We start from the raw sequence: 25,742 nt of genomic DNA on the forward strand, positions 1-25,742 counted from the left end.
GATGGGAAAAAGAGTAGTATATTCTGTATGCCTACATGCTTGTGTATTATTCAGTCTAATTTGCCTCATTTTCCAAGCTTTAGGAATAAAACTAGCCGAAACTTTGTGATTCAGTCCAACGTCTCATTTTCATCGAACCATAATAATACAGTATTTTGTTCTGCGCTCTTGCAAAGGTGCATGCAGGTTATCACATAAAGTACTGACGTGCACTACGTGCCAGAGCACAGGCTGACACTGTCACGGAGCTCAGCAAAGTGTTCACTGCCACATCGTGCAAAACCACAGCTGAAATACCAAGTTTTTAGAGAATCCCATTCTTTAAAGGGGCAAGTCGACTCTGACCACTGTGAGCTGTATCAGAACGTGGTGCGGTCTTCTCTCACTGACTGAAGGGAAAGGCACTGCCTGCTCAGAAAGTTACCCTTCAACCTCAGTTCTCTTTTGAAAATCAAATCCATTTCTCATCACATACGCTCACAGATATTCATATCTCTTGAAAGTTTTTAGATCAGTACAGAGTTTGTAAATAAGTGGTTTTTTTGCACCAGATAAATACAAGTATGTGCTGGTAGATCATTTGAATTGTGCGCTGGATGATACAGTCGTTGTGCAGTGCTCCTGCTTTGGTTAAATCAGACATGAGTTTTTATTGTTTTATTTTCCACATTTTATTGTTTTTTTGCTGTTGTTGTTACGTATCCCTCACCAATGGCAGATATGTTTGTTATCTAACTATATATAAAATTATATTAATGTGTGTACAATTCTCGACACACATTGCTTCTAGTATTATTGTGATTGCTCTCACATATCAGTTATCCTTCTAGCACACTGAACGTGATTTCAGGGCATTGCTTTAAAAGTGCTTGATGCTCAGTCAGTTTTCCCTGAAAAAACAATGGTTTGGTGATGATGATGATTGTAAGTTGTTGCTTTTTGAACCAAACTGTTCTCAGTCACTGCCATGAAACATCTCTCACTCCCACGAGAAGAATGACAACAATATTTAACTACAGTGTGAAGGCAGCCAGTGTCCTGTGCAAACTGCAGTATGTTGTGGGAAACTCATGAAAATCCTCACTTCACATAAATCAAGTTAGACAGTAAAAAGGACTTCAGCTGTATTGAAAACTTTTATTTTGGTGGTTGGATTTCTAATTTAAATTGAATTTGACTATGAAAAGCTGAAAATTGTTCACACATTGAATTATACAATGTAAATTTATTATGAAAGTTGTGCTGCAAAATTATATGCTACACTAAATTTTGGTCCAGTTCTGAGAACAGCTTACAGTCGTAATACAAATCCTCCCATCTGTAGAACCAAAACTCTGCAGAAATGACTCCGCTGCCACGCTCACACACAACACATCAACCTCATAATCACTGAAACTGTAATGACATTTCTCATTTCACAAATTACCATCTGGCTATGAAGGCATTTTTTGTCAGTAAGTTTCATCTTTACCTTCAGCTTGTGCTCCTTCCTGTTGACGATCACAGCAGTAATCTGTTGGTCCATGAAGACCAGTATGGTGACCAGCAGGGCCGGGAGAGCCGACGCCAGGTAAACCCACCAGGGGTTTCCTCCGAACGGGGGCACAAACCAGCCTCGGTTAGGACTTGTTGGCTGTGAGGGAGGAAGACAGAAGCTTCAACATGTAAGTCAACTCAAGAGGCGGCGGTACTCAGGAGGATAGAAATTATGTCTAACTGTTTTTATCAGCTCATAAACCAAAACTATCACTTTGCATTTCTGCAGATTATCTTCCAACCCCATCAGATTGATTTACATTTCATTCATTTGGCAGATGTTTTTGTCCAAAGCAACTTAAAATTCCTCCCTTCACAAAGCACTTTTGGAGTTTTGTGTGTTGCTCAAGGTTATTTTGACATGGATGGGAAAGCCATTAATTTAACTGCTATCCCGTCTACCACTTATGGGGCTGTTGTAGCTTTCTTCCCTTGAAAACAGTCACTTTCCTACTCATACCCGCTGGGTATTAAATATCCCACATTTATATACCTGGAAAAGATTCAGCCTTCAAGAAATTTATGGATTCCCGTATGTCACAAAGATTATTATAATTCCCTTATAGTGAGCTATCTGGTTGTGTTTATTGTAATGTGGTACTGCACGTCTGATATGTCATGTTTTTTTTTCCCTCTTTTTTTAAATTTTAAATTTTGTTTCAGTTGATTGTTTCTTTTTATACTTTGTCATTTCTTTTTTTGTCTGTATTGTTGCAAAATGTCACTCTACAACTTAAAGTTGGTGAATTTTTCTAATTGTATGTACATATCTATGCAGAGAGATATATTTCAGATATTTACAACAGTGACTTGAAATTTGCTTGAAAAATGTAAACAATCACAGCAAATATTTATTTTTTTTTGTCACATAGTATTTAGTTTTATATTAAACCCTCTGACCAGAGTCTACTGTCATCTTATCATGTTTAATGAAGCAATACCTCAAATAAAAATGCACTTGAAATGAGCAACTTTGACACCCACAAAACGTCACTTTAAAAAGGCAGAGTCTGGTGGGTTTGGCGATGGTGATTTTGGGGCTGTTTCTGGTTTAACAAAAATGATCTAATGCTTAATTCAAACAGTGTTAGATTGTTTAGTCATTAGTAAAAATGTCCAAAGACCTGTAGTTCTTGCAGTTATAAATCCCTGCGCGATAACATTATAGCACATCACCCAAACATCGGCTTAACGGCGTTGAGTAATGTTAGCGCTACTATACTGTCTCAAAACGTGCATGGAGTTCACTGACACTCGATGCTAGTCTAAGACATCACACATCATAGCTTTGAATAACAATTTCTATAATAAATGTAATAGTGTGTCTTATTTGAGTTTAAAAACCAGGATTTCCCAAACTGAAAAGCTGTTTTTTCCCCCTCAACGGCTCCTCCCTCATAACACTTGCTAAATATGAATAGACTGACGGTATCTATGAGCAGTTAGGAAGCAGGGAAGGACTCACCTTAAATTCACTTGGCACGATGAGTTTGGGAGTATCGACTCCTACGAGCATGTCGACTCCGCAGAAGATAAGGATGGCCAGGATGATGGCAAAGTCACTGATGAGTTTCCTCACCTGGGTGAAAGTTAACACAAACACCTGACAAAGTGGCTCTCTGTATCCTGCTGTTCAAACATTTGGATACTGATTCATTTCCTGGACAGATGAGCTGTTGGTTTGAGTTATCTCAGTGTGGCTGACAGTGACTCACAGTGGTGGGGAAGAACGGGCTGGTCTTGAACTTCTTCAGACCCATGGAGCAGGTGTAAGTCCCAAAGAACAGGATGAAGGACATGAGGGTGATGTCGGGGACAAAGTCGCAGGACTTCCCCACAAGCTCTCCTTTGTACTTTAAGCACTCCGTCTTTGTGAGGGACGACCACGTGGCGTTCATTGGCTGCACAGGAAAAAACAAAGAGCATCATGATTAGCTTTTTAATCATAAAATTGTGAAGTTTCAACATCTTTACATTATTCCATGATTTAACATATGTGATTTATGGGAATATTGTTTGGGCAAATACAAACCCCTCCAATCTTCATCAAGTTTATTTGCTGCAGAAACAATTATATTAATCTTGATTTTAATTATTTTAATTTTTCTCGCACAATTTTGTCATCTTCTGGCCTATATTCAGTTTTGTATTCACTGTCCTCATGTTGTTGTTGTTTTTTTGTTTTGTATCTTATCTTGCAAAAAATTATAATAATAATAATGTGAACTAAAAATATATATATATTTTTTAAATTAAAATACAGGAGAGATCCATAGTATAAACCTGTGGCTTCTTGACATTTTCTGACACATTCCTTTTTCATCATCACAGTTGTATGTGTGTTCAAATAAAAAACAAAAAGCTCATAAAGAAATGATTATAAATTCAAATGAGCGTCCCGCCAAAGCTGCGACGGAGTCTGAGGCTGAGAAGAGCTGACTGATAACCCTCTCAGACTTTCAGTGTTTTGGAGTAAACAGAGATAAAGACAAGCCAACTTAGGGTCACAAAAACCTCAAATTGGAAACAAAGTGCTTATCAGACTGTTCTATTTTCATTGTGACATTGTTGAACTGTCTTCTTCAATTTTCTCTTCATCTTGCCAGCTGGTTGGTATGTGATTTCTGACCCAATTCCAAGACGCCCTCGAGATTGTCAAAGAATTCACAGCAAAGTCTTTTAGTTTGAAACAATGCTGGGAGTAAATCGGTGAAATATAAACAGTACACTACAGTATAGTCGAGCTACAGTTGAGACAGCATGCAGTGGTAGAAGGTGACTAAGTACTGTATGTAAGTAAAGCACAAGTATTATTATTATAACAGAAACAGTAAATGATGGTTATTGTTAATGCCAGTGTTATTGTTTAGAGGCACAGCAGACATTTATGTTTTATGTCATGCTAGAGGCAGGTGCTGTTGTGTTGAACGTCATGCCTCTTAATTCCATGATGCTGGTATGCTGCCTAAAATTACACACCGGAGCAGCATGATGCTGCCACTATTTAATTCTGTGCATACGTTAAAGGAGGCATAAAGAAGAGACTTCGTAGCAGCCCTATGGCACAATTTCTGTGTAAAAGGGGATAGTAAAAATGTTTTTGCAGTCGGTACAAATATTAAAAGAAAAAAGTGAAAGATGATTTAAACAAGGTTAATCCTTTTTTCCAGCAATAAAAACAGGAAACACTTACCAGATCAGTGTTGTTCCAGAACCACAACGAAGTCCCATCTAAAGGATCGCCAATGATGTCTGTACTGTTCTCTGCAAAAACACAACAAATGAAAACCTCAGTTTTTAACACGTTTTCATTTTTCTCTTTTTCTTTTAAAGACTATTTTTTGGGCTTTTTTTGAATTGGATTTGACAACTTTTGAGAATTTGGGGGGGGTGACATGCAGCAAGAACATAGGCTTTGTACATGGGGCGCTCGCTCTATCAGGTGAGCAACTGGTTACCCTGGCGCTTTCATTTTTCATGCATAACAAGGAATAAGTCTCCAAATCAACAAGACTTTGTCTTAACCCATGCTACAAGAGCCCCATCTGGCTGTAATGTCTATATCTTCATGTGTTAAATGTAACATGCATTCCCACTTAGCATATTCATCTATCAGCCAAAACATTAAAACCGCTGACAGATGACGTGAATAACATCAATAATTTCACTACAATGCACTGTTGCTGGGAAACCTTGGATCCTGGCATCCATAACAATGCCACTTGACAAGCTCCCCCCACCAAAAAACTGTTACAGACCCCCTCTACATGGCAACGGCTCACCCTGATGGCAGTAATGTAAAATGAGAAAGTCTGCTCCGGCCGGTGGTGCATGGCATTCGGGGGACAAACTCTCATTTTACAGCTAAACAGTGCACAAAAAATGTTTCTGAAAACATTTATGGTGAGAAATCAGCAATGCTGTAACAAAAGATTGATTTATATTTGATCAGTGCTACCTAGTTACCTATTCTCTTACTCCTATTTATATTCTCAGAGTTTTCTTAGGCATCTCAGGGAAAAGATGCAAAGTGAGATCTTGCAAAGTTACGCTATGTCTGAATAGACCATGACTTGGTAAACCGATTTTAGTTACAAGGTTTTCAAAACTTTCAGCAAATATGAAAACGGTAAAGAGCTGGGGAATGCATTATGTCAATGACTCTCGTCGCCAGAATAGAAGTACAATCGTGTGTGTATGTCTGTGTGTGAGAGTGTGTGTGTGTGTGTGTGTCAGAGAGATATTTATGAAAACAGTGGGGGATTACCAGTAATTCAGGGCTGCCCCCTCTTCATCTCCCCTCCAAAATAAAAAGAAGCATGCTGTGTCTTATTCAAGCCGTATCAACAGCACTTGTTCACTTTTTCTATGGTCACACATGAAAAAAATTCTTTGTAACTATCACACCATGGAAATATCTGGTCAGTCATGCCAAGACAAGACAAAAACTACAACTCAGCAGCCCATAAAGCTGTAATTACTCCTAAAACCAAACGCTCCATGAAAAAACTGCTAATCCTCTGTGAGAGATTAAGTGTGCAGGCGTTTTTTCATGTAGTTTTTTGTTAGCTTTGCAGTTACATGATGTGCGTATAATTACGCTTCCTCATATCTGCAGTGCCAATGTTATAATGCAAATAATGACACCATTGCAAACTAATTGGCAAACCTCCCATTAACTCAAATTAAACGTTTCTCTCTCAACTCATATCATGTTGGTTTACAAGATGCTCCCAAAACCTGCAACAGTAAAAACAAACTTTGCTAATTTATTGTCTAGATACCAACGTTCGACAGGGTTCCCACTCATTCTCATATACAAAATTTTAAAACTTTTCCATGACTATTCCAGGTCTAATGATAAAAATCTCCATGACCATTTCAAACTTATGACAGGAACAGAACTGTGTGGTGCTCGACACCTCATGTTGATTATAATATTTTAGTCAATGCGTGGGAATAAACCAGCAGAGCTGCTAGAGTGGGGAGTGACATCCAACAGTTTCGGCTGGCTCATTAGTAAATTTGTTTGGGAGAAAAAGTGATGCTCCTTATATTTATGCTACCATGCACTACTTTCAAGTTAAATAAAATCAAAGTGTGCATTGATGCTCGAAGTGAAAACTGAAAGCCCTAGGCTGCCTGTGTCAGTTGCTCTATCTTGAAAATGCAGTACAGTTGAAAAGTTGTATTAGTGCATAGGAATGGAAACATTGTAATTAATGACTCTATATGTTAAGTCAGACTGTCACAACATTATTTTTCTTGCCCCACTTGCCCTATGTTATTCAAACATACAAGGCGCAAACTCATTTCACACATAATTTCAGCTAGCTGGCATAGATGGAGGGAGAGACGTAATATGGAGAGAAAATGAAGAAACGTACATCACGCATCAACACATGCCTACGTGGAGCACAGCTACTTCAATGGCTACAGAAAACAAATCTGCCTTTTTGTTTGGCCTAGATTATGAGGTCGGTTATCCAGGAAAGATTACTGACAAAGTTGATTTCACACCAAAATTCCATGATTTTTCCTAAACTTTCAATGATTTTACTAATTCTGTTACTTTTCCAGGCCTGAAAAATAAGACTGCTGTAGAATTCCATGACCTTTCCAGGTTTTTCATGACCATGGGAACCCTGGTTTAACTAAACGCCAGAAAGTTAAACATCAGCTCACCTAGAACAGTGGGGGCCATACAGAGGCAGTCATATTGTGTGACGTAGTCCATCCTGAATTCTGAGTTGATGGGATAGTGATGAGCTAGTTTGAGCATCTTCTTGAAGGCATCGTAGATGAAGATGAAGCTGATGAGACAGGAGAAGCCCTCCTCGGTAAACCGGGTGAAGTACTGAACCAAGAAGCTGGCGTCAGTGGCCACGAGCACCAGGCAAAAGAACGCCGACCACAGGCCGATCCACAGGCGGAACTCCAGGTAGTCAAAGTCATTATCTCTGTATGGAGACAAAACACAACACGTCAGAAAATATATTTTTTTACAACCAATACTGAGGAACGTTTGAGTACAATCATTATACTTTAAGCAAAAAGTTGTAAATCTATGAGAATAATGCTGAAAAAAAGAAAAGGAGATGTTCAGATAAAGTCATGAAACCTGACAGACTTGTCTCACCTGTTTACTGCATATTAAAACATTTCTTTAACTGTTTTTATTGTGTTTTGTAACAAATAAAGTAAAATGACACATTACAGTCAACTCCAACATCTATACCCATACATGTGCACTCATGTGCAGTATGTAAAACAGCACAAAATGATAAAAGATGACGAGAAAGAGGCCACAGTACACATTCATTAATCACTGGGTCACAATAATATATGCAATAATGTAATAATATACAATAATATTACATCTTCAATTTCCACTGTTCCTACTTGACCACTATTAGAATATTTGTGGACATTTTTCAATTCTGAAGACTTAAAATATCTCAACTCCTTTCTTAAAATTTCAGGCTTTTTTTTAAAATACCAACAGTGGTTCTGATGCTCTGCATTGCTTACATTAAAAATGTTGACATAAACATATTTGGCGTCTTTTGAGCGTCACTAATCAAAACTTTATATAATAATTAAATACTCTTCAAGCCCTGGATAATCTAATGAGTAACCGGGCCACTGGCAAACTGAGAAAATGCAGATGGTACCTGCTGAAATTGAAGAGCAGCCGTTCAAACACCAGAACAGGACCGGTGCTGCTGAGGATGGTGAGAGGCTGGCCGGCCAACAGACAGAAAACCCCGCCACTGATCGCTGTGCCCAGAAAACTCTCCAACACACCCTGCACACATGCAGGAGAACGGTTCAGAACATAAATGGCAAACACTCTACGAACTGTCGAAAAGGTTCAAATCTCAGTCTGACCTGCATGTTTTCTGTAGCATCCCCAAGGAGACCGCCGAAGGTGATGGCGTTTGTCACAGTTCCCAGGTAAATAAACAATATGGCCGACAAGGCCTGAATGTGAAATGCATCTGTGAAGTCACTGATAAAGAAAGGCGCTTTTCTTTTGATGTCGAGTATGAGACCACCACAAAACCTGAAAACAGAGAGACAAACTGTTTTTTTCCACAATATGGAAGTGTGGCAAAAAACACTCTGAATATTTACTATGTTTATGGTATTAGAGAACTACTATACTATACTACTACATACGTATAACTCATTTTGGTTTACAAAACATGACATATGCAAAACTAGCTGCCTTGGACCCTAACATCCCACTAATAAAAAATGCCTCATATAACCACCTAAATCAAAAGACGACTGGTCTGGTCTGATCAGAGGAATTTTCAACAGGTTTGAGGGAGGTGTTGTAAAACTTTCATAATACTGTCAGCGGCAAAATAGCACCTAAAAACCATATAAACACCAAATCTGATCGTTTCTCTCTGGTTGGAATAAATAATTATTTCTGCGTATGTTTGCCCCATATGAGAGTAGCATTAGGTGACGCAACAGCTGTTTCTACACACGTTCGCTCGACAACTATAATGCAAATCGAACACAAAGTCCGTGGCATTTTTTAAATATTTTCTCTGGATATCTGCAGGAGTCATGCTGCTGTATACTAGGGCTGTCAAACTGGTTTTTTTTAATTATTAATTGCAGAATTTGAACAGTTAATTGCGATAAACCACATTTTTAAATCATATCTTTTTAATTCTTTAATTTTGCATTGCAAAGGAACTTTGAAGTCCATATTTACTTAGTAAAGTAATTCTCAGATTTATAACATTAGAAATGTGGATTCTCACCAAGAAGAGCTTAAGTCACTTTGACAAAAACAAATTAAAAAAAGGTTAAATTAATTGAGATAAAATATTTGTGGTGAGTAAGACCTCACAAATTTAAATTTAAGACCGTTTCATCACTTTTAAGGACAAATATTTATGAAACTGAATTTATTTTGTTGTCTTTTTAAGGACCCACAGGCACTCAGTTATGAATACACAGTTTGTATCTACAGAAATTATTCAAACATTTGATTGTCTTGACTTTTATTTTAAAGCAACTTATTTATACGTTAAGTTCTTATTTGCATTAAAGCACTGGCCAGAATACTAAATAAGTACATAATCCCTGTATACTTTATACTAACCAATATAAACTGAAAATGTTGATCAAATAAATCCTAAATCCCATTACTGAGAAGCTGGCATGACATGGTTCCTTGGGTCTTCTAGTTTCAGATGATACCAGTATCACCACAGCTGCTTTAAAACTTTTAATCACAGAAATGGTGACCAGCAATTAACATGATTTTTAAAATATTTAACACCGACAACCAAAAGAAAAAGTATTTTTCATACTTTCCAGTCTTCTTCAGCTCGTCCCCTACAGCGTGTCCCCCTCCTCCGTGACCTCCATCATGAGGCATGTCTCCATTCATCTGAGAGTCCCCTCCTGCATACATGTTTTTCCTAAAATACACAAAAACACGCACATGGTTTTGTTGAGTCTGGCAGGCACTTCACCTCCAATTATCAGTTTCTCACATGAAAACAGTAATCTCATATTGTCACTGTCAGCATGTTGTCACAGCGTCAGTCAGTCGATTTTGATATGTGTGTTACGTTTTTAAATAGCTGACATGTTCCCGCAGCTCTAAATAAAACCCACAGCTGCTCTTTCATAATTGAACACTGCGCTGGACAGCTGGACGCTCTTCGGTGATTTTGCAACCTCTGCTCTTCTATAACATAATGAAGTCACTGCACACACAGCATTCAGAGACGGCACAGATCTTACATGTTTAATGCAGGATAGTCTCACGCTCTATCATTTTCTGAGTTTACTTTTTTGTTCTTTAATGTACTCCTACATTGATTATATGTTTCCATTTTTTCACCCTTCACAGATATTTTTTTTACAGTTTCATCTAAATTGCTTCTAAGGCTTAATCATTTAACACATATGAGGTATAGTGGCAACTGTGAACCAGAGTTTGCATCTGCTAAAGCAAGCATGTCAGTGATCACAACAAAGAAATCTCCAAAGGGGTTAACTGGCTGCTGTCACGTTTTTATAATCCTCCAGTTACAAAGTAAAATAATTTTCTAATTTTCAACACAAGGACATTGCTGGAGAGGAAACAATGGCGACACAAACTAAGTGCTTTATTGGGGGCTGTTTGGTCACCATTTAAAGATCATTTAAAGATTTTTGTTGATGAAGAAATGGGCTTTTTTTCTGAATTTTTTTGGGTGATTTTTAAAGAAAACTGGTTTTGAATGACACCAGTTTTTATAAATTCTATGACTTTGTAGGAGAATGATAGGGTCAAACATTCAGGGCAGGTTACGTCCCTGTTTGGCCGCTAGTAAGTGAGCGCCGGGTCACTATGACCTGGACTGGCGGCGAAAAAAGATAGGAAGAAGCCAAGAACATGAGAAGGGAAAAACATCTTACATTTTGCGAAAAAGGCAAGCAAGGCAAGCACATCACACACAAACATAGTAAGTGGAGATAGTTGGTTGGATCCCAAGTTAAGGGGGAGGCCTAAAGTGTTTCCTTCATTGGAAGTTAATCTTGCCGAAATGTTAAGAGAAACTGTCCAAACAAATGGACACACAAATGCTGAACACAGAACATTTGTGGGTATAAAAGAAGATGTCACAATCTGGAGAAGGGGAAGAAGAATTGTCAACTGATCTGCGCTGTTATTAGGGCCGCTGTGAAAAAAGAGATTCCCCATCTGATATCTGTGTCTCGACTATCTGATTCCTCTTTGAACCACCACTTTCTGCCATGGAAACTTTTCCAGGTTTTCATGACAGCGCCAAACAAGCTGGTATTTCTTGTACATTCAGTAGAACCAAAGAAGCATCACTAAATGAAAAGTTCACATCAAACATGGTTATTGACCTTTTGTCAGAGGATGGGAGGGATTTCGGAGGCTCTATCCTGATGGCCGGGTCCCACTCTCCAGGAGGAAGCACAATCACCTCGTCCAGGAACTCATCGATACCAGCCAGCAGGTCTTGTCTGTCCTTGGCCTTATACGCAATGTCATGGAAGACCTGAGCACAGACAGAGAGCGAGACGAGGCAATCAGGTGTGAGAGAGACGTGCCAAAGCATGCAGCGAACCATAATATCTAATCTGAGGATTAAATCAGGAGGAGAATGAGATAATTAATATTCATTTGCATATTTATCAATAAAATGTTAATACAATGCAATCTCAGTTCATAAACTGTTTGGCTCTGGTGTTTCAAAGTTCAGTTTTTTTAGACCTTTTCCAGATCATCAGTAACCAAATTTAAGACTTTAAGGCTGAAAGAAAAACCAACATATTTTTCTTATTCCAGCATTGCAGGTGAGTAAAAAGGTAAGTAGTAAAAGTAGTTTTTGCTTTGCATTTATTATAATATGAAATGTTCATAGAATCTGTCACTTAGTCAGGGAGCATTACTTCACTCAGTGATACATAAGGGGTCCCTGCAGGAAAAAGGTTGGGGACCACCGATCTACCCTGTAATTTTTGATGAAGAACAAACTAAACATAAATGCATAAATACTTTGAGTGAAAATGATATGTTGCATTGCATGAAAGATCTCATTTTAATGTGCGTGTCAGTGTCATAGCCACCAATTAATCATAACAAGTTAGAAATAATGTGTGTTAGCTGCAATCTAACCTCATCTGACATCAGCGTGGCGATCGCTCTGCCAATCTCATGGTACGATTTGGCTTTGCCTTTGGGTCCAAGCAAGATGAATAAAAATCTGCAAAAAAAACAACAAACCCATTTGTTATTTATAGCGTGTATTACCTGTTATTTCTGTTAACGGCTAAACTTCTGGATCACAGAAGTGCATAAGACATACTTGAACATAATTGTCACTGCATAAAATACAATTCAAAGTTTAGTTTTTATTATTAGCACCTAGAGTTAAGCAGTATTTCTATATCAACATTGTGATATAAGACTTTTTATATTGTAATATTGTAAGTTCTGTCTTTTCCTGGTTTAATGGCCCCATTACAGCAAGTGATGTGATTTTCTAAACTTACAAACTTTTCTAGCTTTTCTTTTATTTGGTCATTATATCCACATTACTGATGATTACTCGTTAAAAATCTTATTGTGTAAATAAATATCGTGTGAAAGCACCAATCATCAACCCCAGTCACAATATCAATATCAAGGTATTTGGTCAGAAGTATTGTAATATTTTATTTTCTCCATTTCCCTAAGCCCTATTAGCACCCGTTTAATACTTAAAACTGTTGAGGTATCTGGTTACATAATTTGAAATTAGAGTTTACAGCACCTTTACTTTATCTATACAACACTGCAAACTGCACCTGTTTGGACAAATTTACTTCAAGCACAAAGATGTTGTCATTCTGATTTGACTGCAGGGAGGCAGCTGTGTTTACAGCCCTCCATTCAAAAACCTGCCGAGCTCTTTTCAAGCTATATAATAACAATAAAACCTTAAAGAGTGTTTACTTTGAGTATGGGCATAATGGTGAGACATGAATTACATCACCACAGCAGAGACATTCCTGAAAAATATGTAGAACATTAACTATTTCATCAGAACTTCTTGCAAAGTTCCCTCCAAAATTGCTTTATGGCTCTTTGGTTACAACACTGCAAAAGCCAGTTCAGCGTCACTCGTGTGGCTTTATGACACTCATCAGCAGCCAGAGAACAAACATTAAGATACAATAAAGAAAATGCCTTTCCAAACTAACCTTTTATATTAGCTCAATACAATTTACAATTTTGGTTTTCATGATTTTCTTTCTTTTTAAAGTCTAAGATGATGACAATTGGAAAGTTTTTGTCTTTAAAAACAGTGGAATATTGGTTGTTCTCTAATTTTAAGGTGAATACAGGGTAAATACAATAATTTGTCTACCTGACAATATAATGCGACCCACTTTTGTTCTCTGACAATTTTCTTGTCCCCATTACTTTTGACACATTTACTTTTAAATGCATATTTTTAAACTTTTATATTTTATTTTTAGTGGTTTTTAATTACTGTAAGTGTTAGAAAACCTTAAAATTTGTGTTTCAGACAGCCTGAGTTGCATCTAGAAAACTAAAACACTTTCATCGACATTGTGGTCTGATGCGTCTTCCTACATTAAACTTTTATCTCCTATTTATGAATTTCTGGAGTTCAGACATGAATCTCAGCCACCTTGTGGGAACAGGAACCTCTGTTAAGGCTCCCAGCATCACAGCTTGCTGCAGACGAACAAACGCCACGAATGGCGCGTCCAGGAAGTCCACCTCCCCCACCAGCACGTTGGAGGCCTCGGCGTCTCTCGGCAACTTCTTCATGAACTTGTTTCTCAGCTTATAAAGTACAAAAGAGGAAAACAGGGGGAGACATTAAATGTTATGTTCACACCAGCGAGCTAGCCAATACAGTGCACACTGAATTAAACAACCTATATCAAATGGGACAATCCCATTCAGCTTAAATACCAAACCAGGAGGCTGCCATGGTGTCTCAACACAGAACACGCAGTAACATGAGATCTGTATTTCTTTCTGTCGGGGTGATGGTGAGATGTGTGAAGATGGAGGTCAGACACCTACTGAGCTCCACAGGTTCAACATTTTACCTTTAAAAGGACATGTACATCTCTCTGACTGTGTCTTTGAGTAATTGTTACCTAGTTGCAACTAAAGGAACATACGGGTGTTTTTACGTGTTTAATTAATGTTTGAGTGGACCATTTCACAAAGAACAGGATATCTAATTTTTGCTCTGTAGATTTCTGATATTGAGTTTCCGAAAATAAACTTATTGCTCTTGTGTTTGCAAAAAGAATTGGACTGAGGAGGTGACGCACATGAACAATTTCATGCCAGAATGAGCAACACTTACAGGGACAGATAGGATTTTTGGAAGTGGGTTTGTATGAGGTGCTTATCCATAGTCAGTGTATTACATACAGTAGGTGGCGGTTGGCAGTCACCAGTTTGGAGAAGTATGCAGGAGTATTTACATAGACTCTGAGCAATGTACTACTGTGGATGGGGGTCAGATAAAAAAACTGCTGGGGGGCATTTTCACAACTATTCTTGGTATAATATTGTGACATGTTAGATTTGTACATAAGTAAAGAGATAGCCAACCTGTCTCGTTCACATGCACAACTACAGGCAACTTATAGTCACTAATTAATCTAGAAGATGCAAACTATGCACATAAAAGTCCCCCGACCCAAGAGCCAAGACATGCCTCAACCTGGATTCAAACCAGTGACCCTCTTGATATGAGGCATCAATGCTAACCACCACACCAACATGCCACACAAACCAATGTGCTGCCCGGTGAACTCAACATGGAACTTAACAGTCTGACTGATGAACAACTTGACATTATGTTACAGGATTTAAGGTTCAAATGTGTTCAATTGTTAGATTTTGTAATAAAAAGCAAATTCAAACACATTTATACACTAAATCTATCTCACTTCTGTGTATTTATAATCCAGGAGATGACATTGCACGCTCTCAAATACATCACACTTCCACAATCATATTTCCTGCATAAGATGTTCCATATGATAAAGAAGTGGCATGTTTATGAGGAGACAGAGATCATTAATAAATAAAACTCAAAGACAAAGAACCACAAACATCTTGATAAGATTGTCATGGAAAGCTACTGTGTTACATATTAACTTCAAAACAGCAGAGAGTCGGAAGGAAACATTTACTGAGACACAGCCGGTGACACTTTATAGCTTCTCTGTGCCCTGGACAGTCACACGTAAAGATGTTTTAAAGCAGAGTCACACTAACTTTCAGTGTTTTCAACATTATAAACGGAAGTTTCCATTCAGTTGTCTGAATTTACTGATCAAATAGCACCAGACATGAAATCTGAAGTATTTAAGTATTTTAAAAAAAAAGGGTTAAATTAAACAACCTGATTATTCTCCTCAATGCAGATGAGGACAACTACAACAACTTAAACCTAAAAACACCAAGAACCATTAATAAGTAAATACAAGTTTGTATTGTACTGTATGTAACCACACCAAAATCAAATGTCAAATCAAAATGTATTTCTGCAGCAACAAACATGAATGCTTACAGCAACAACAAATCTCACAGTTCATGATTGTTATGCTTTTAAATTAGTGAAATGATTAGATGCACTTTTATGAATTAATCCTGCAGTCCAACTTATTCAGAAATCCTTCAGATAATGTCAAAAACCTGCAATCTGTCAGCTGAAGCAAGGCTGTCTGACGAGCCAAAGTCATTGATGTAACTCTATTTTAAGAGACTCCCTGGCCTAATCAGGCAAATATTTAAGTATTGTTATTTTAGAGTATAATGTGTGAGATTTATTTCGAACATGTAAAAAAGTAAATAGATTACAGGAATAAAGAATAAGATAAACTAGAAAAAAATAAATATTAAGTAATCAAACAAATCATGTTTTATACATAATTTTAAACTGGCTTATGTCTGGACATTGTTTTAGCTCCACATTAAAGCTGTTTAAGCACACTATTTCAATTAGGAACACACTCTGATATCTTCTGATTTCATGAGGGCAGTTCGATACATTACTTTTTTTTCCAAACTAAGGGATCAGTACCAATGAAACCATAAAGTGAGATGGCTAAAAATGAAAGAATGACGGCCCGCAGTTTGACCTCAGTTCTGATTTTATCATAATTGGTGCTTCTGCTTTATCAGGTTTCTTAAATATTGTCAGGATATTTTTCTTGTAGTGAAAATCCTGGTTTTAACAGTTGAGGAAGGTGCTAGATAAAAGAATATTTTCTGAACTATGTACACTTAAAATGAGGGCAATAAATTAATCACCTGTCCAGAGAACAGTCTAATAAGATACCAAACTGAGCAAGAGTATCGAATGATGTTAAATGCGGCTTTAAAATCACCTGTGCCAGGATTTAAATTGGATTAGATCACAAACAACACTGACATTTTCTGCAATCAGCCCATGGCTGCTGGTAAACATTACATACTGTATGAACAGATTAAAAAATATATATCATGTGGGGCCTATTTTGTCATTCTGAAATAAATTCAGTGCCTAAAATAAGACTACTTAAATTTAGAGAAAAGTATAGAAAATTAACTGACTTTTTTATCTTGTTTTGTACAAACCAATAGCAAGAAAAGGGAGGAAAAACAGCAAGTATCACCAGGGTGCAAAAGTACAAAATGGCTGTCTGTCTATCACTTGTCATCATGCCCGCCAAACCCAGATCATGCACTGGCAGGATCGCTGCCATCAACCTCTGAGAACCGAAATCCCATAAACCTGTGACCTTCCACTGGCGAGATCCAAACAGATCCCATCAGAGGCTGTTGAGCCGTGTTGGCAAGAAGTCTGTCTGTAAATGATTGAGGCGAGAGGTTAAACCTGCGTAAGTGAGTGCACACCGTGATCTCAGTCTGATCACCGCTAATCCTCGCCACACCGCCTCCATAGACTACGTATACCTGAATCTGCTCCCGTCACTCTGAAACTGGCTTTAGGGATAAATTTAGTTTTCTCAGAGATTAAATCTTTCCTAAAAAAATTGGAAGATGATACTAAATGACATTTCTTTGTTTTTTTTATGCTAAGCGCTACCTTCTTCTTGAGGGGTCAGTTCACCCAAATACAAGAAAAAACATTTTTTCTTAATTAGCCATAGTAGTGACAGTAGTAATATGTCGTCATAATGATATTTTCATTTACTCAGATTTTTGCCTCCATCCCAACCTGTCAACAGTACTAGTTCTGTAAGGACTGTAGCCCGAATCACAATGTTTATTTACACTAACTTGCGGGCAGAAAACTGCTGGGTCATGTACAAAAAAATCAAACAGCGCTGAGCAAACTGTCTTAGTTGATAAGTTTCAAGCCACCTAAAAACCTCAATATTAGTTTAAGTATACAATAAATGACAAAAGACAATTTTAGCAGCTTTACGTTGCCATAAATCAGCCCTTACTGATGGGTATTTGAAGCCTATTTGTCAACGTCACCAGACTCCACTGAGAAAAAATAGGAAATTTTACTCGTTTACATATAAACAACATAGTTGCTGGTCTACACCTGCCTCCATCAGCAAATATTCAAATATAGCGTACACCTAAACTGATACTGATTTATTTAGGTGGCTAAAATATGTTTTCCTTAGGCCCTGTCAACAGCAGGACATTGCTTAGCTTCCATGTCGGTAGATTTGGTTTATCAAAAACGTTAGCAAAGCAGCTCAGTTCATAAAATAACCACAACAGTAACATCACATAGATCTTACCACTGTGTTTAACTCTTTTTCTTTATATGTTACAGTTACGACTGAAACTGACAACAAAAATAAACAAACAACACATTTACGTATTTTCGCAATTCAAAACTGATGCGAGTTTTCTACCCGAGGATATGATGACAGCGAGCAAGAAGATGACGAGAAGTCTGTGTAAGTGTGGATCATTATAAGCTTTTGACCGCGCTTTAACAGAACGTGCTGCTTCATGCGAGACAGGAAAAGGACATCAAGTCGGTAGTGGACCAGACGAGATGTGATTATGGAAGGACTGTGTTTGCTGTATTATTTTTGTATTCCAAAATATACCTCGTTGAAGGTTTTTCCTGCCTCACATGAGTACTTGGATTCTACAAAATGAAGCTGGAACACGAGTCACAACGGGGACACCTTGCTGACTAAGTGGCCGAGCAATTACGTTATTTTGAAACTGCTACTATAACCGGCGTTGACCTCCAAACTCAAATCTTCAAAACTAACACTTTCCTTGCTCTTCATGCTCACACTATCAGCCAGCTCTGTGTGTGTGTGTGTGTGTGTGTGTGTAGCTCTGTAACCACTGTTTTTGGTTAACTGGTGAGTGGGATTTTTCATTTGAAAACATGAAAAAAAGATTGCACCTAATCCTGCACTTAAATGCATGTAACTTTATGTTCATAATCCAACAAAGCCCCCTGATCTTACTCTTGTCTTGATGTCTCTCTCTAAGTTAATGCAGCCAGTGTGGAGATGATTACTGCATGTCAGCCCACAGAGAAAATGTCTGAATACCATTTATATGCGATGGGTGTGGAAGAGTTTCAGTTAAGGAGATGTGCTTCCTGTCCAGTTGTCTATCTGTCCCACAGGAGGACTTAATGGGTCGGTCTGACCTAATTCTCTTCTCCCAGAGGCCCAGTCTGGGATGACCATATGAACAAATGGCTGCTGTGACTGTAGTAATCTAACCACTCCAATACCAGAACCAACGAAGCTCACAGTGTGATGTAACCATTCAGACAAACGCCAGGGCAAACAGAGTGTGACCCACTACAAAGGATGTGATGTTTAAATTAATTTGTTTAGTAGCTAATCTACTTCCGAAATGTCGCAAAATTCAATCAGACAGAGAAATTTTAATGGTGAACCAGTCTATTTCACAAGCTGATATAATTTGTGTCTTAATTCCAGCAGAATTGTTTGAGAAATATTGTGGGAGCTACAGTATTTAATCTGCTGCAGGAATTATGAAAATTAATAGCAAAAACCGTGATAAATTTCTGAAATGTCTCCTCTGAGTGTGACGGATAATCTAAGTTTATTGTAAAGTTGCAGCGGACTGGAAAAGTATGTGTGAATGTGAACGATTCAGTGACTAAGCCTTATCCTCACTGTAACAAAATCTCCGTATTGACCATTAAAGGAAAAGTTTATTGAGATTTTCTCTCAATAAACTGCTGAGCTGAGTAGACATATTACATAATCAACTTGAATATAGTTTTACAGTCTTGGCTGTGGCTGGTCCAGAGCAGCTGCAGCGACCCAGTGATGACGACTTGACTCAAACAGTGTACTAAAGCAGAGTTATCCCTGCTTTTACCCAAAAAAAAAAAAATATGATGTACAGAAATTAATCAGCGGTAATTTTAAGTCTTGATTTTTGGTTTTTTTTTCCTTCCTATGTTGCATGTTTGTATGAAAGGTGATGTATAAATAAATAAAGTTAAAATACAAAGGTTCTAGCACTACCCACAGTTTGTTTAATTAATATCTAGGTAACTGCGGAGCAGAAACACACAGCAAAACAAAAAAAATTAAATAAATAACAGAGACAAAATCAAGCTGACAAAAACAGATTCCCACTATTAAATCATGCGGTTAACTGACCTGGTCTTTTTCCGGTTTGTCAGAAATGTCGTTCAGGCTGCTGGAGGTCAGGTTCCGGTGAGTTGTGGTGGGACTGTCTGTAAAAACACATTGATCCTGTAAGGTTAAACAGCTTCACCTTCACAGGGCGTAAATACTGAACGGGGAAAAAGGGGTGGCAGAGTCCCAAGAAAAGACAGTGGCCCAGATAGTTTGCTCCCCATGCAGCACCAAAAAGAATAAAAGGGTAACAACGACCAAAAGCATAAACAGATTTCAGCCACCATTAACTTTCAAACGAGGCTGGAGCATTGCAGAGGACAAATTCCTTATTACTTCATGATCATTTCTATGTCGAGCTGAAAACATCTTTAACTTTGATGTTCACTGACTTGAAGGGACAGTCTGAAAATCTTAAATTAATAACCAGACTAATGCTGTTCTGTACAAAGTTATAAGTCAGCATTTTCTCGATAAAGCACTCCAATATTTTCTAAGATCCACAGAACAGCCACCTTAAAATTTGCTGCACTTTGCACTTAAAATGTGCACGTTCAACCATTTGCCATGATAGCTTCTGATAGAATACTTAATATCCCACATTGCCAAAAAAGCTTAAAAATGTGTACATCCATCCCTACTCTGAAAAATCAAGAGCTTTACTGTTATGAATATCTGATCATCTTAGAGTCCATCTTTCACATCAAAGTCAAAGTGCGTTCCTCGTGTGAGGCAGGTGGACCGCAGACTGATTGATGCTCTGCTGACTTTTGGTTTCAGCTCGTCAACTCCGGCAGCAGAGATCTGACAGCAGAACGTGACCTTACTGCGGACGCGGAGCTGTCAAAAGGTACGCGACAGCATCCAGAGAGGAAAGAATCTCTGCGAGAGCAAATTCTGACGCCACTGTAACCTTTCATACATCTGCCCCTTGAGGATTGTGGGTAATAACATGCTTGTCAGTATGATGCAGCCAGCATAAATTATGAAATCGTGGTACTTATATATAGTTGATAAAGAAATAAAAGGGAAAAAACAACTAAATTTAAGGGGAAAACATCTAATCTTTGCTTAATATAGTTGGAAAGTTTATAAGAAATAAAAACATATTCAATGACTACTTCGTAAGGCACATAAAAATGAGCACGACTGTGCTTGACACTGAGAGTAAATGACAGGTGACACTTTAGGCTACACTTCATGTCTATGTTCAAACTGCAGCTCAAAGTTTACCAGTTCTGACTGTTTTCTCTCACATGTGACACCAATCAGACGTTTGCCATCAAAAACAAAGCTGCACAGTGTCCACGTCCTTTTTCTTTTAGAGTATATTTATTTGATATGTGCCAAAGTCCAATACTGAGGCATCTGACTGGAGAGAATAATTGGTGTGTCTTGGCAGATTGGCTGAATGAGTGTTATTTACATGAAGGACAGACAGATATAACTGAAAAAAAGTCCAAATACACAAGTGTTGGGTGACTGGACGAGTGTACCGATGACTGGTTGTGTACATGCGGGCTGTTTTTTAAGGCGATTTTTTACATTTTATTTTGCTAATTTAATGGTCTGCCACTGCTCAGAGACTCATTAGACTAAAACAAGCTGAGCGAGCTTGTATCTATCTCAGCATTCGAGCACATCTCCGAGCTGAAACTCTGACGGGGGTTATGGGCAAACATTTTGGTAATTGGTGGTTGCTGGGTTGATGGTGGCCAGATTTTTAATTTTTAACACATCGCCCAACCCTAAAATACACTTGGTATTTGTAAAGATGCCTCGGTTTAGTCAAAAAAGAGCTCATATATGAACACTGTGATTATTGTTTCTTTCCCTTTAAGTACGAGCAGCGATTCAGAGGCGATCAATGATCTGCAGTGTGAACGTAGACTGGTTCCAGTGAACTTACTAAGCCAGTCCATGCTGGTACTCCTTTGGGTCTGCAAGTCCTCCATTGAGATGCGACTCGACAGGCAAGTCACAGAGGTCTCAAGAGGACTACGAGCTTTTAGTAGCAGCAGCAGGTTATCAAATCCAATCCAGGGAAGCAGAAAAGGAGGAAAAAAGAGATGACAGAGAAGCCCACTGAGCCAAAGCGAGAGATGTGTTAGGAGAACAAAATCAGCTGGTTAAAAGTAATGTAAAACATTATTCATCTGTATTTTTACAAGCTGTGCAAAAAGGTGAGGTAAGAGGAGTGGCTTTATTGAATCAGGAGACCATGGGTCATTGGACAGCAACACTTTGGCAGGACTCAAACTGCATTTTAAGGATGTTGTTTGTTTAGATCAGGATGCACTTTATCCTTTTGAAGTTGTTTTCGATTAATGATTATCAGTGAAGCTCTTTATCTCAGAACTGCGATGCTGATTAGAGGCTCAGTTTTTATGTGACGAGTTTCCATTACAAAACTGATCACAGAATATTTCTTTTGATAGTCATAAACTGGTTTCATAAATCTGATAGCAGGTCATAAATAACTTTCCAAAGACCCATGGCCGGTAACAGATTAATTACATTGTCAACACAGTGAAACATCTAGTTACTCATTGTGTCACTCAATGTGAAAGCATTCATACACGTGTTGTTAACATCAGTTAGACATCAGTGTGTGTTAGGGCTGTCACTTTACTTAAATCTCACCCCTTTAGAGTCTAAAGCTCTATTCATATGGCACTAGTTTTACTAGGGGACCTCTTGTGTTTTAGAAATAAACCCCATGCCTGTGATTCATGCGGCGCATTCGTACAAAATAAGCAAGTCTGTAATTTACTGAAATTTACTGACATTATCCCCTGGATATGTAACTTCACCTTACACACAGAGGAACACTACACAGCACAACTAGCATAGATATATAGCGTTAACCTCCTTTTTTCAGTTTTTAAATGTGAATGAAACAAACAGAACCAATATGGTCACACATTTTAACATCATCAATATCATCATATTTAGAGATTTCACTAATCTGATTAATATCAGCTTACTCTTTCTCCGAATTCTGCGCAACAAGAGGGGCCAAATACAGCCTTTATAACTCTTGGCTGGGAAAGAGGTGTGGCGAAAACTAGAAAATGTAAAAACTTGCATGACATTAGTCACACTATACTAATATTATCATAAATTCTGTGTTTGGTGAAACACATTTGGTAGTTTGCAATGGATTTTTTTCATGACAAATTACGGACATGGCAAATAGAATTAAGAGAATTAAGAGCCTGCGTCCACCCAGCTGAAAACGCCAGGTGCTTCTCTGGAGACACTGAGCTGGACGCGTGTGAGAGCGCCTTGGAGGAGCTAAAATACTTTGCGTCTGGTTGCTGTGATACAGAATATCCAAAGAAGTAAGAATGTCGGCACAAGGTAGAGTACTTGCTCTGGAGGAAGGGAAAGCAGACAATTGTAGGGAGAGAGGACGGACCTAACTGTCCATATGGGTCCATGAAAGGAAACATGTATTAATATATGTACAGATACATAGTATATGAACATATTTCTCCTTCATTGTTGTTGTTCTTCAGCACTCTTGGCGGAAAAAAACAAACAAAAAAGACAGCACCTTGTTATGCTGGGGTTTGTAGCATAGCCTAAATAAGCGTCTCTCCCATTACAAGGAGTTAAAAAAAATATGCTGGCCTCACGAAAACCGCTTCGGTGGAGCCAGCCTCCACAATTATTGCTGATCGTCCCCTTGTAATAGTAGTGCCACGGGAATAGAGCTATTTAATTCAATATTCTGTCTTCTGCTGTTTAATGAGGTTTAATAAGGTGTTGACTTGCAGCTCTGTGCTGCCGTCAGAGGAAAATATTCATCAGTTGCTCATTTCAATGTCATTAACAAAGGATTCTGTAACATAATGAATCCCAATAAGCCTTTTTTGCAGCTGGCAGCAGACTGATGTTAAATTCATTTCATACAGCCAGTTAAGCCATTTTTTTAAGTGTTTTATTACTTTCAGTGCTTTTGTGTACTCTTTGCAAGAATATGAATTCAGTTCTCTTTGTAATCATTTGTCTGGGATAAGTTTCACTGATGTAAAGTGACAGCCCGCCCTGTGTGATGAAAAGAGGGGTTACATTCTTTGGTAAATTACTTTTGTATTCTTTGAAGTGTCCAAAATTAAGTTAAGTTAAGTAATTGAGTTAAAGAAGTGAGAATCATATGAACATTTATCAAATTCAGAGATTTTGACAGCTGTAATTAATTTAATCTCTATTAGTCACATATCCTATAAAAATACTGGTCAGTTTTATGATCTCCCACAGCCTTGGACTTTCGTACCTAGTGTTATAAATTAATGTGCTAAAATCTATTCTGCAGTGTCGAAATTTACAGCTTAATTCAATTTGATGATAGCTCCATCTGCTCTTACAGGCGCTGATCAATTAGGTCTAATATATTTGTGAATGCAGTTAGTACAACATCCTACACTGAGTATATTAAGTGAGTGATGTCACCAAATGTTTGTGATGAATTAGCAAAAGACATCTTCAAATGTAAGTTTCACTACTTCAATGACAGATTTAGAAAGCAAGTGGTAGTAGCGCTGATCGAATTTTTCAAAATAAAGCATAAAGGCCAAAATTTCTGATCAGGCCTCTAATTAAAAAAAAAGTTTTCAGCATCTGTTAAGGTGAGCTGGCACTTATTTCGGATTATTGAGTGCCACATTAGTGGGTTCATGCAGAGGAGGGCAGCAGTGTGTCCTTCATCACTTACTGTGGCTTTCCTCACTACCCTCATTTTACACCTCAGGTCATAACTTAAGGTGACAAAAACATCTATATTAAACCTAATAATGCAGGAATGTGCAGCTAAATCTATTAAAGAGTGAGATACTCCACTTGACTTTTTTGCTTTACATCTTTTAAAGAAAAAGAGGACTGCACCAAACTGGCATCAGTATTACCGTTTTCCGGGTTGGAAAACAGCCTACTTGCACTGGAGACCGTCTTGCCGATGTCAGCCAGAGAGCGCAGGTTGGACTTCTTGGTCTGGTGACGATGTTTCCGTAGCAACGTGTACATCACCTTGTCCTTCAGTTCTGGTTTCAGCTGGCCGATCTCTATCTGGTTGTCAGTGATCATCTCTGAAAACGCAGAGAGAGAAGAGGGAGAGGGAGGGAGGGAGGGAGGGAGGGAAGGAAGAGAGGACGGGAAGGGAAGATGATTTCAGTCTTTTTCTGAAGGGAGGAATGTTTTACAATTTGGAGTTTAACCACATTGAAATTATGACACAAAAAACTACATTATTACACCCAATAACACCCCAAATCCAAAAAGATGTCTTATAATGTCTTACTTGTCAGACTAACGCATAAAAAACCCAAATTTATTCAATTTAGATTGACATTAGTTTAAAAAAGAAAAAAAACAGCAAAGCCTAAAAGTCAACCCACTGGTCAAAGAAATGTTTGGTATTTTTACTTCATCAGGGTTCCTTCAGCTTACGGCAAGTCAGATTTCCCATGCCCCGAGCATTTTTAAGACTTTTGAAAGACTGATTTTTTATACTAATCAAGGCCTTATTTTTACATTATTGAATTCACTGCCTTTTAAGATTTTTCAGGGGTCCATATGAACCCTGTATATGTGCAAGATCAAAAATTTGATAAATTATCAGGATTGTGATTGACACATTTTCTGTGAATTTACTAATTGATTAAGCACTTTACTACATTGTTACATGAATTCATTAAGCTTCATGAGACAAAAGTATTTTTTAAGTTCTGAGGATCATTCTAAACAATTAAAAACAATCAATATAAACTAAACAAATTTTTTGAGAAACACAATTCAATCCTGCTGTTCTTTATGAACATGTTTTCATTTTTTGGATCTTTCTTTGCTTTCACGCAGCCATTTTACCTAACAGTCTTAATTTAGTAACAGCATCACTCAAAGTAAATAACTGAGTCACCATAAAAAGTCTCTTCATACTTCTAAGGACTCAATTAGGGCCACCCAGACTGTACTGTAATGCTCCTTTATGAAAGTCTATTCGTGGCATCATGAAACAGCTCAATCAAAAGGTCTTGCCTATTTTTAAAAAG

At 37.9% G+C, this 25,742-nt stretch overlaps 1 protein-coding gene across 3 annotated transcripts in view; it reads right to left on the reverse strand.

The window, feature by feature from the left end:
* The window catches only part of slc4a4a (solute carrier family 4 member 4a), a 69,760-nt gene that overhangs the window by 14,447 nt on the left and 29,571 nt on the right, over positions 1-25,742 (reverse strand). For 2 of the 3 annotated variants that reach the window (XM_042487695.1, XM_042487696.1), the window contains exons 7-19: positions 24,600-24,779; positions 19,711-19,787; positions 13,728-13,885; positions 12,206-12,293; positions 11,431-11,585; positions 9,876-9,986; positions 8,428-8,602; positions 8,211-8,344; positions 7,222-7,496; positions 4,730-4,800; positions 3,252-3,437; positions 3,002-3,115; positions 1,472-1,633 (exon numbers count right to left, since the gene is read on the reverse strand). In XM_042487695.1, the coding sequence (XP_042343629.1) occupies positions 1,472-1,633; positions 3,002-3,115; positions 3,252-3,437; positions 4,730-4,800; positions 7,222-7,496; positions 8,211-8,344; positions 8,428-8,602; positions 9,876-9,986; positions 11,431-11,585; positions 12,206-12,293; positions 13,728-13,885; positions 19,711-19,787; positions 24,600-24,779 (1,886 nt within the window). The remainder of the gene's footprint in view (positions 1-1,471; positions 1,634-3,001; positions 3,116-3,251; positions 3,438-4,729; positions 4,801-7,221; positions 7,497-8,210; positions 8,345-8,427; positions 8,603-9,875; positions 9,987-11,430; positions 11,586-12,205; positions 12,294-13,727; positions 13,886-19,710; positions 19,788-24,599; positions 24,780-25,742) is intronic. The other variant, XM_042487697.1, reaches the window with a different exon arrangement.

Source organism: Plectropomus leopardus, chromosome 6 (genome assembly GCF_008729295.1).
Source record: "Plectropomus leopardus isolate mb chromosome 6, YSFRI_Pleo_2.0, whole genome shotgun sequence".
Classification (NCBI taxonomy): domain Eukaryota; kingdom Metazoa; phylum Chordata; class Actinopteri; order Perciformes; family Serranidae; genus Plectropomus; species Plectropomus leopardus.